A 12,062-nucleotide genomic window follows, 5' to 3' on the forward strand; every position below is an offset into this window, starting at 1 on the left:
AAAGCATACATTGAGTAAGAAGGCACAACCCAAAAGAGAGGCATGGATATTCATTAGATAAGCATGGAAACAGGCACACACACGCACACGCGCATGCACGCAGTGAGGCAGTGAACACACACACACACACACACTTGCACGCAGACTCACCACAGAGCCAGTATCACCAAAGCCAAAATCACGTCGTCGCCCACACACGGAGGATTGGTGGACACGCAGCAGGAGTCTCTTGTGCTTTCTCTCTCTCTATCTCGCTCCATCTCTCTCATCTCTATCTCTGTTTCGCTCTCCCTCTCCCTCTCTGTAGGTCCTGGCTGCAGATTATTTTCATCACAGTAATCCACCTCTTTCTAACCAGTGCCCAATGTATTTCCAGCGATCACATTTTTGTTGTTACTGTGTAATCATGTTCAGAGATGTTTGCCGTAAAAAAAAAACAGTTTCAGGTTTTATTTGCATGCTTGAAATATCTTCAACAGGGAAAGTCTGAGTAATTTTCACAACTTGATTTGTTATCATGGTGACATTTTGTAGAATACCTCAAAACTAGATGTAGGTGAAAGGTGAAAGGCCCCAAATCAGCAGCTTGTTTTCATAACTGTTTTTATGAAGAGACATTTTGTGAGTCCTCTTTGGATATAGTGTCCTCCTGGACTAAAACCTCATGGCAAGCAACCATATCCCCAAACTAAACACGGATGTGTTTGACTTTTGGAGCCTGTAGGGCCAGGGGCTGCTTATTATTGCTCAGCGGAACAAAGAATGTCCATTCTTCTGAAGGAATTCCATCCAAGCCCACAGACATTGTTGTCAGAGCGACTCCACTCCGCCCCGTCTTTTTGTTTGCTGTTCAGAGCTTTCTTCGCTCAACCAATGGATTGGAATTGAAGAAGACATGGGATTTGAGTTTTTCTTTCTGGACAGGCGCAAAGTTATTTTATTGCTATTACGCTAGCCGGGAGAACACACACAGGGGGGTGAAATTTAACATGGACCTGCTTAGCTAATCTCTGTGTTGTAAAGTGACAAATAAGCTGTTGGATGGCATGGGGGGTCGATGCTCAAATGTTACGCTGAGCTCATTGATTTTCTGCTTCTAAAAACATTATAGATTGCTCCATAATGCGAGCGTATGCTCCATGACTTGACTGTATGTTTTGAATGAGTGTTCAGCAATAGTGTTATCTCAACCTTATCCAAACTCTTAAATGGTTAAATTTGTGAAATGTATACATTTACTGGGATTTCATATGACTGCGAATTCTGTCATGGAAAATATACATAATAAGTACAAGCGCACATTCCTTCTCGAAGATCACATAATTTTATTATGCACATTCCCAATTCCACAGCTACTTATGTTCATTATATACACTCACTGGCCACTTAATTAGGAACACCTGTTACAACTGTTCATTGAGGCAAATTTCTGATGAACCAATCACATGGTGGCAACTCTATGCATTTGTGCATGTAGACATGGTCGAGATGATCTTATGCAGTTCAAACTGGGCATCATAATGGGGAAGAAAGGCTATTTCAATAACTTTGAACATGGCATGGCTGTTGGTGCCGAAAGGCTTGATTTGAATATTTCAGAAAAGACTGATTTACTGGGATATTCACACATAACCATATCTAGGGTTTACAAAGAAAGGTGCAAGAAAGAAAAAAAATACAGTGTGCCGCGATTCTGTGGGCAAAAATGCCTTGTTGATGGCAGAGGTCTGAGGATAATGGCCAGACTGGTTGGAGCTGATACAAAGGCAACATTAAGTCAGATAACCACTCATTACAACTGAGGTATGCATAAGAAAATCCCCAACTGCACAGCACATCAAATCATGAGGCAAATGGGCAACAGCAGCAGAAAAACATATTTGGTGCCACTCCTGTCAGTTAAGACCAGAAAAATGAGGCAACAATTTGGCCAGGCTCACCATAAATGATGGTAGAAGATCGGAAAAAGGTTGCCTGGTCTGATGAGTCCTGATATCTACTGCAACACTCAGGTGAAATGGTCCGAATTTGGCGTCAACAGCATAAAAACATGGGTTATCTCTGCCTTACATCAACATTTTAGGCTGGAGATATAATGCCATAAGGATATTTTCTTATCACAATTTGGGCCTATTAGTACCAATTTATCTTTGTTGGAATGCCACAGCCTACCAGAGTATTGTTGCAGACAGTTAAGGCAGTTCTGAAGGCAAAACAGGGTCCAACCCAGCAGTAGAGAGGTGTTCCTAATTAAGTGGCCGGTGAGTGTATATTATGTCAGTATCATGTTATCTGATATGATTTTGTTATACATGCCTGAAATTTTAATTCTGTTCACGTGGTTAAATTCAGCCAGGCCTAGTTGTTTTCATGATCTTTTAGTTTTGTTCGATAAACATGCCTGAAATGTTAATTCTGTTAACATGGTCAAATTCCGCTCGACCTAGTTGTTTTTTGTGGCTTTTAAGAAGAGGATTTATTGTGCGCTTTAAACACCCCAGGTGTTTGCACTCCGTTCCGGCTCTGTAAATGGGAAACACTCATTTAGCTGTTCAGGCCAATTAGCCACGTTACCTCAGGACCATGAATAGGGCACTTGTGGTTCGTTTGAGCTTTTGAGTTGAAACGACTTACTCATTGCAATGCCTGGTAGAATATTGCACCCTTCTGGAATAGTTTTAGGCAATGAAGAAAATGTGCAAAAATCGAAGTGAGTAAACAGTTGTGTGTGTGTTTGTGTGTGTGCGTGTGTTTCTGTGTGTGTGTGTGTGTGTGTGTGTGTGTGTGTTTCTGTGTGTGTGTGTGTGTGTGTGTTTCTGTGTGTGTGTGTGTGTGTGTGTGTGTGTGTTTCTGTGTGTGTGTGTGTGTGTGTGTTTCTGTGTGTGTGTGTGTGTTTCTGTGTGTGTGTGTGTTTCTGTGTCTGTGTGTGTTTCTGTGTCTGTGTGTGTTTCTGTGTGTGTGTCTGTTCGTTCAGGTGCATCAAAGGATAGCGCTGGAGGTCTTGATGAGGAAGATTTTGTGAAATCCTTCACTGATGTGCCTACCGTCCAGGTAATGCACGCACGCACGCACGCACGCACGCACGCACACACACACACACACACACACACACCCCTTCCTAAAGTCTGATCTCAAAGTTAGACTTTGGATGACACTTAGACACTTCCTAACTTCCTGCACACACACACACACACACACACACGAACACACACACACACACACACACACACACACACACACACGAACACACACACTTAATAAGACGTATATCATACCATCCTTCTTTGATGCCGCCCTTTGACACCGTGTCGTGAGGGGTGACGAAACTTTGACACCTGGAGTCTTGAAGTCTGATCATATCTGCTTTGCTTTCTTGTCTTGCGTTGCGTTCCTTTGCGGGCCTCTTCCTCCAGATCTACTCTGCGCGGGACTTGGAGGATAACCTGAATAAGATTCGAGAGGTGCTGTCAGATGATAAGCACGACTGGGACCAAAGAGCCAACGCTGTGAGTTGTCTTCTCACTCGCTCTCCATCACGTCTATAATGATTAGAATAGACCTGTTTTTATTATACGAACGCAAAAATAGATGGCTTTGCATATTGTGGCATATGCATTTTGGGCAATACACATACTGATACACTGTGCCTCGAGGAAGATTTGACTTCTGCATTGTTATTTACTTGGAGTGAGAGGATGAGTCATGGTTTTGATTTTATGTCACATTTTCCTTGTATGCAAGCGTGTAAAGCCATCGATCGAGTCCTCAGTAGCTCATTTATAACGTATATATAACTTAAGACACATCGCCTGTTAAAAAATGGCTGTTACCAGAATGGCAATGACCAAGTCATTTGCTGGATCTCAAATGGTGTACTTGTGCACTTCAGTGTTCATGTTTTAGTGTGTGTGGCGTATTAATTACAAAACCATAGTGCAGAAGTGCACTGTCTGAGACACAGCATCAATGTATTACTAAAGGCCCTGTGCACTGTCATAGTGGTGTAGTGCTATGGTAGTTAAATTTTTTTTCAGTGACTATTACAGCATTCCAGTGAAGGAATGGTGTGTGTTAAGGGGCTACACATAGGCCTAGTTGTTAAGTTGATTTATTAACTCAAATGTTGCTCCTTTAAATGATTGTTGAAATGTGTCTGGTCTACAGCTAAAGAAGATTCGCTCTCTGCTGGTTGCCGGGGCGATGGAGCATGATTGCTTCTTCCCGCACCTGCGGCTGCTGGACGGGGCCTTCAAGCTGTCGGCCAAGGACCTGCGCTCTCAGGTGGTCCGGGAGGCGTGCATCACCGTCGCGTAAGTCACACTTGTGGCGCATTCCGGCCGACTGATAACCATGCCGGTGCCCGTTCCCGCACCTAATCGTGAAAAGTCGTGTTCATGCTACAGATCTTAGCGATCGCAAACCGGAAAACCGTGAGCAGGTTCATCTGGGGAACACAGTCACGTGCGGAAAAAGTTCAGAGCCTGGTATGAACAAGAGTGGTTCGCAAATAAGCACTTTAGTGCCGAACGTAACTTGTGCGAGTACCTGCACAGGCTCCGTCATATAGGCCTGAAAACCACCTTGGTGCATTGGCACTAGCCTGACCTTTTGAATAAAGTAAGTCTACACACTGCCTATAAGATAACAATAAACTTAACTCAATTAAAACAGCAACATGCCTGATCCAATTGTTTTAAATGCTGCTGTTTTAATTGAATAAAGTTTATTGTTTGTAACTTATTTGGCAGTGTGTAGGCCTACCTTCAACTCTCTGACACTATTGTATGGCACCTGCAACAAGTGACTTTGGATGTGCATACACTGCCCAAAATGACCAGCCTGGCCTTGCCAGACAGAAGTGCAACTACAGTCAAAAAAAAATCCTCCATGGCCCTACCGTGGCTCAAGTGGAAGGGCACTGCACTATAACACCAGTGACCTGGGTTCCATTCCAGCCTGGGTACTTTGCCGGACCTTTCCCAGACTCTCTCTCCCCATTATCTTACTGTCTACCACTTAACTGTCCTATCTCAAATAATGACAGAAAGACCAAAATATATATTTTTAAAAATCCTCCATGTTACGTCTGAGATGGGTGTTCTGGGAGGACCTTAGTCTTGTTACCGGACAAGCGGTCAATCAGGGGAGTGACAAGGAATGGGGACACACGTTTAAAAATTCAAGCTTCAAACTTCACCCCTCTCTTTAGTGAAACGTTTTTCAATTTGGTCATTCCATCCAAACCCTCTGTACGAATGACATTAGTATGATAGTACGTAGGGGTGTAAATCACAGTCTCCATGACGATATGATACTGTATCGATTTCTTAAAGCAGTGATTCGATTATTTTCGATACTTAAGAATTCCCTACAATACGATACAATTACTTTTCCACTTCTATTACTGTATGTTATGGAGCTAGGGCATTGGCGAGGGGCCAGCGATTCGATTGATACTTAAGAATGCCCCACAATACGATGCGATTCGATTAAATCGTCGGCCATAGTAGGATTGATGCATCGATATATTTCAATTATTATTTACACACCTAATAGTAAAGTAAGATTCGGCTGTATTGATACTGAAAAATCCATAAGAGTGGAATAGCCACCTGAAGCAATGTAATAAACTAGGCTAAGGACCTGCGCTCACAGGTGGAACAGGAGGGCTGTCTACCTGGGCATGCCTGAAATCTTAAAGGGGTACTGTGCAACATTTGGAAATGAGACAGTATAATATAGTGCTCCATAAAATTCGAATCACTTCTTGTAAATCTTGATTATATGATATTCTGAGGTTTATGGGATGCGTGTACCCGTGACAGTGCAGGAATATGCGGCGGTACTCATTCTATTTTAAGAAATAAAATGGGAATGGAAACAGAATATCAGCCATTATGCTGCTGTGGTCTGCATGACATGGCTTCTTCTTTAGAAAGCTGGATCAATTTCATCACATTTGGGGCTAGCTAATAGGCCTTTAACAAGGATTACTGGACTTAGCATGTCCACACCATAGTGGTTCCTCTGTGTGTGGTGATTAGCTATTAGCTAATCTACCCCAAACGTCACGGAAAAATAAAAATAAGTGGGAGCAAAAAGAAAAGAAAAGGACTTTTCTCTTTTTATCTGGCTGTTTGTCCTGCTCCCAGGTCAGACGTTTGGATGTGCAAGTTTTTACCTGCTACTTATAATTTTTGTTGGCATTGAAATGGTTCTGGTGTTGGAGAGGTTGAATGTACTGTAGGTGTTGTTGTGAAGCAAGGCCATTTAAATTGGTTTGCAAAAACGTTTGGCTTCTCTGGTAATGCATGTTTGCTTCTTTGTGGGCAGACTCTCCCTATGAACTGTGAAGCTATTGGACCTGGCTTTAACTTTAGTTTTGTCAAATGGTAACCAGTGAAACCAAAGACTATGTCGGTTGAAGCACTGCGATGGTGGGAGGCTGACGACACCTGAGGATGGTCAACAAAATTGTTAAAATGTTTAAACTTCAAAAAAAAATAATTTCATTCATGTTTTTCACATACCGGTACTGTTTTTTGTTTTGAATATATTTGTGTTGGCACCCAAAAGGCATCCGTTCACATTTGTTATTTTGTTTTGTACTCTTTTTTTCATTTCACACATCCTTTTCACTGTTCTGAATGTATGAATGTTAAATGTAAATGTTTGTATATCTGCTTCTCACCACCAGGTACCTGTCGACGCTGCTGGGGAACAAGTTTGACCACGGGGCGGAGGCCATCGTGCCCGTGCTCTTCAACCTCATCCCCAACTGTGCCAAAGTCATGGCCAGCTCCGGAGTGGCCGCCATACGCTGCATCATACGGGTAAAGACGACGGAGCATACACACAGAGACACGCAGACACACACGCACGCCAGGAGCCGCCACCATACGCTGCATCTTATAGTTTTCAATGACGGAGCACACACATGACACACACACACACACACACACACACACACACACACACACGACATAGGCACACACACGCACGACATAGGCACACACACGCACGTCAAGAGCCGCCACCGCAAAGATGGCAGCACGGACACACACACACACACACACACACACACACAATTGTGTCAAAGTCATGGCCACCTCCAGAGCTGCCGCCTACACTTCATCATACGGGTAGACACCATCAGTTACTATTTTCTTAGCAGTTACTAGCGCTAAATCATGTACACATGTCTAGAGAAGTCATCGTTTGATACTGTAGAGTGTAGCGTTTAACTGTATGTGCGCGTTTGTGTGTGTGTGTGTGTCCTCCTGACGCCTCGTGTTTGTGTGTTTTTCTCTGCAGCACACTCATGTTCCACGCCTAATCCCACTCATCACCAGTAACTGCACATCCAAGTCAGTGGCAGTCAGGAGGTAAGAGGCCTGTGTGTGTGTGTGGTGGGGGGGAGGTGTCAATGGTCAGTGAGGAGGTAAGAGATGTGTGTGTGCGCGCGCGTGTGTGTGTGTGCGTGCGTGCGCGCGTGTGTGTGTGTGTGCGCTTGTGTGTGTGTGTGTGTGCGCGCGCGTGTGTGTGTGCGTGCGTGAGCGCGTGTGTGTGTGTGCGCTTGTGTGTGTGCGCGTATGTGTTTGTGTGTGTCATTTCACTTGAAATCAGATCTGTGCACGTCTGTGTGTTTGAGTGGAAGCAATGGAGCTGATTTTTACGAATGTGACCCCCTGGTGGTGGTGGTGGTGGTGGTGGTGTTTTGAACTGGGAGTGTTCTGTTTTGGAATCTCAGTGGGTTCTATGGAGATGTGATGCATTTCTGAGGGTGATGTAATTGTGAGCAACATCCTGTTAGCTACTCCAGCTGGGCTACTGGAGTCTCCCCTCCCACACACGCACGCACACACACACACACACACACACACACACACACACACACACACACACACACACACACACACACACACACACACACACACCAGTTGACGTCAACATGAAAGAGGAAGGACATTTCCAATATGAAATGTTACACTGTTCAGAAATATGGAACTGAATTGGGGTGTTTCTTACACACAAAAACATTTGCAGCCATTTCCAATGTGAAGCCTTGCATGACTCGAAAATATGGCAAACAATTGGGCGCACACACACACACACACACACACACACACACACACACACACACACACACACACACACACACACACATATACACACACACATATACACACACACACACACACACACACACACACACACATGCTGACATAAAGGAGGAAGCTATATCCAATGCTTTTGGTGTCACCTTCCTGACATGGCCAGATTAGGTTGGTCAGTGCAACCATGATGTCATATAATATAATAATTAATAAATAATACAATATTGTGCAGAATACAATAACCTCTTCCTTTAGTATGTGTAATATAATAAATATAATAAAATATTATTTTAGTATGTTAATATAATAATAAAATATTTGTTTAGTATGTGTAATATAATAAAATTTAAATAAATATAATAATATTCGTATGTTTGGTATGTGTAATTCTGTGTGTGTTTGTTGTTTTTTTCTTCTGCAGACGTTGTTACGAGTTCCTGGATCTGCTCCTGCAGGAGTGGCAGACTCATTCTCTTGAGAGGTACGGTAACGGCACTACCATACGTCATATTTGCAGCATAAACAATGATGTCCTGATGCAGCAATGGCCAGTACTCCACTTGAGGATGTTGAGGATAATATGCCCTTGCAGACTCATTTGTCTTAGCCTGTTAAATTAAAGATCGGGGTAATGGGTTGGATCTAAAACGACTGATGTCTGAGGGTGTGTTGGTCAAACGTCACTGTCTCTGTCTCTCTCTCTTCCTCTCAACGTTTGACTGTTTTTTTGTCTTACTATCTTTCCATCCCTTTCTCTGTCTTTTTTCTGCCTTTCTTTCTGTCTTTGCTCATGTCTCTCTCTCTCTCTCTCTCTCTCTCTCTCTCTCTCTCTCTCTCTCTCTCTCTCTCTCTCTCTCTCTCTCTCTCTCTCTCTCTCTCTCTCTCTCTCGTATCCCTCCCTGTCCTCCTCTGTTTGCAGGCATGCTGCAGTGCTGGTTGAGAGCATTAAGAAGGGCATCCGTGATGCCGACTCAGAGGCTCGGGTGGAAGCCAGAAAGTAAGCTAAACACATTCATGTACACACACACACACACACATACACATACACACTCACACACATATATATACATATATTATAATATATATACATATATAATGGCACACACCCACATGCGCAGTGTCATTAAATGCACATCTGTCCATGTTTGTGTCGGTCTGTCCCATCTGGAGCTGAACTTTTCATCATTACCCCTCCCTCGAGAGAGAAGGGGTATCTGTCTGTCTGTCTGCCGGTCTGTCTGTCTGTCTGTCTGCCTGTCTGTCTGCCTGTCTGTCAGTCTGTCAGTCTGCCTGTCTGCCTGTCGGCAACATTACACAAAAACCTGACATTGAACCACTAATTTAAATTTTCAAAGATGGGCAATTTTAGTTGATGACATTGACATTGATATGACCTCAGTCCAATTTTGGCACAAAAAATCAAGGTCAAAACCTTTGTGTTTGGCCATAGCTGTCATATTTTTTTTTTTTTTCGTGCCTTTTTTCTATATGCAAGAGCCCCATCCATTGCAGTGGTGAGTTATAAAACCACCCTGCCGGGAGGGGAGTGTTGCTGTGTCTGGCATCACTTCCTCTGTTCCTCTGTTGTTCCCAACATCAGGTCATGTAGGGGCCATGTTCCCTAACACCCCAGCCCACTAGCCTGCCTTGAAAACCCAGCTGATTGACGTTTAAAGAGATTTCCAGACGTGCCGGGCCGGGCCAGCCGGGTTATTTTGGATCCATATGACCCCGTTTTACAAACACTCACTCGTCGTCCTCCTCCTCTTCTTCCATTCCTGTCCTGTCCTGGAGTAACCATTGCCCTACATGCCATCAAACTAGCTTGTTATCACTCAACACAACTATGTCTCTCTTTTGTTTTGTTTCTCCTCCTCTCCTTTTAAATGCCCCCTTTCTCTTTTCACTCTCTCTGTAACTTTCTCTCTGTTTTCCTTTCCTGTTTCTCTCCATCTCTGCATTTCTACCTCTGTTTCTTTCCTCTTACTCTCTCCTCCCATCTCTCTCTTCCTCTCTCTCTCCCTCTCTCTCGCCCTCTCTCTCTCCCTCCCTCTCTCTCCCTCTTTTCTCACTCGTTTTACTTGCTGCCTTTCTCTTCTGCCCTCTCTGTAACTTTCTCTATTGCTCCTCCTGTTTCTCGTTCCCTCCCACTCTTCTCTTTCTCCTTTCTCTATCTCTCCCTCCTCCTCCTCTCCATCTCTCACTTCCTTCCTCCTTCTCCCCCCCCCTCTCCCTCTCTCTCTCCGTCAGGGCCTATTGGGGTCTGCAGGCTCACTTCCCGTCGGAGGCGGAGAATCTGTACTCGTCTCTGGAGTCGTCCTATCAGAGGACGCTGCAGTCCTGCCTCAAGAGCTCCGGCAGCGCAGCCTCCCTGCCCCAGTCAGACCGCTCCTCCAGCTCCTCGCAGGAGAGCTTAAAGTGAGAACACACACACACACTCACACACTCACACTCCACACTCACACTTGCTCTTACATCGCCTCCCTGCCCCAGCCAGACCGCTCATCAAGCTCCTCACAGGAGAGCTTAAAGTGAGACAGACACACACACACACACACACACACACACACACACACACACACACACACACACACACACACACACACACACACACACACACACACACACACACACACACACACACACACATATATATATATACACACACACACACCTCACTGGACTGCCCTAAGTGACTCCACACACGTTGATCCTGGCAGGACAGCTTTAAGTGAGCCCAGTGTAACAATTACAAACACATACACCTCTACATGCATGTGAAAGGGCACTGGCAGTACAAAACTGAACAAGCCTTGAGCATTGATGTTGATGCCACATTCGACATCAAAGTGATTGTATACTGTTTAGTGTGTTACATGTATTGTAAATGATTTGAATCACAAGTTAAAGAATTAAGTCACTAAAAGAGAATGCAGTGTTTGCAGTTTATTGTTATGGTTCACTGGTCTTGAATGTATGGCCTGTGTTTGTCACATCTGATCATATTTCATTCTCTTCTTCAGCCGTCCTCTGGGCAAGTGGTCGGCCGCACCTGGCAGAGGTAGGAACATCCCTGTTGTCAAATGACGTGTTTGTGTTTGCTTGTTGCTTAGACGGGTTAATAGTTGTTTATTTACTGAGTTTATGCTGCCTATTCACAAATAATATTAAGTACTAAGTATTCATTATGACAGTGAAAATTACACTTTCCATACATTAAGAGGTGGATGTTGTCCATGTCTAAGGGAAGGAAGCGAAGGACAGCACTCTTCAGATATTTCTTTCTTTATTCACTTACAAACGTTTCAGGCAGAGCCATTCAGCGTGTAATGGCTATTGCTTTGAATACCTTCAGCGCCCCAGCGTTTGAGAATCAGTGGTTTAAGTGTTTCCCCAGCCTGCCCTCTCCTACATGTAAGGAGACAGCGGTCGTCAAGGGACTGACATTGGCACCCATCACCTGTCCTCCTGCTGACAAGCCAATTCTGTTGCCTGGCCCAAACTGTCTACTCTATGCTACAGTATACAGGTTTATTTTCATCAGCTAGGCAAAGGAATGATGGATGGATGGAGGGATGGATGGATGGATGGGTGCCTAGGGTGGGTGGATGGATGAAAGTTTGAGTGAACAGAGGGATGAATAAAAGTGTGGGTATCTTTCATCAGGCAGACGGAACTTAGAACTTGGCCCACAGAACCTTGACTAGGCCCCGCCCTTGTTGTTCTGGCTTTTTGTCGAGTCAGAGAATTTTCAGAGCCTCATTTCCTCCCACTCCAGGGGGATTGTGGTTTTGCAAACATCCAGGCTTGCAGACGGGTTTTGGTTTTCAATTCCAGCCTGAGGAATGACTTCCATTATAGGCAGGGAAGGCAATGATGGGCAAGCTAGCAGTAATGACATGTAAGCAGTAAACACTGAAGCATATCCATCTTCTGATCCGAGTA

The 12,062-nt window shown here is 44.3% G+C and overlaps 1 protein-coding gene across 1 annotated transcript in view; it reads left to right on the forward strand.

Annotated features, from left to right (window-relative positions):
- The window catches only part of clasp2 (cytoplasmic linker associated protein 2), an 85,496-nt gene that overhangs the window by 34,827 nt on the left and 38,607 nt on the right, over positions 1–12,062 (forward strand). Inside the window, exons 9-17 of the mRNA XM_063185323.1 lie at positions 2,975–3,051; positions 3,414–3,506; positions 4,165–4,310; positions 6,698–6,833; positions 7,315–7,385; positions 8,539–8,598; positions 9,037–9,114; positions 10,368–10,535; positions 11,141–11,178. Coding sequence (XP_063041393.1) covers positions 2,975–3,051; positions 3,414–3,506; positions 4,165–4,310; positions 6,698–6,833; positions 7,315–7,385; positions 8,539–8,598; positions 9,037–9,114; positions 10,368–10,535; positions 11,141–11,178 — 867 coding nt within the window. The remainder of the gene's footprint in view (positions 1–2,974; positions 3,052–3,413; positions 3,507–4,164; positions 4,311–6,697; positions 6,834–7,314; positions 7,386–8,538; positions 8,599–9,036; positions 9,115–10,367; positions 10,536–11,140; positions 11,179–12,062) is intronic.

The sequence above is a fragment of the Engraulis encrasicolus genome, chromosome 20, assembly GCF_034702125.1.
Source record: "Engraulis encrasicolus isolate BLACKSEA-1 chromosome 20, IST_EnEncr_1.0, whole genome shotgun sequence".
Classification (NCBI taxonomy): domain Eukaryota; kingdom Metazoa; phylum Chordata; class Actinopteri; order Clupeiformes; family Engraulidae; genus Engraulis; species Engraulis encrasicolus.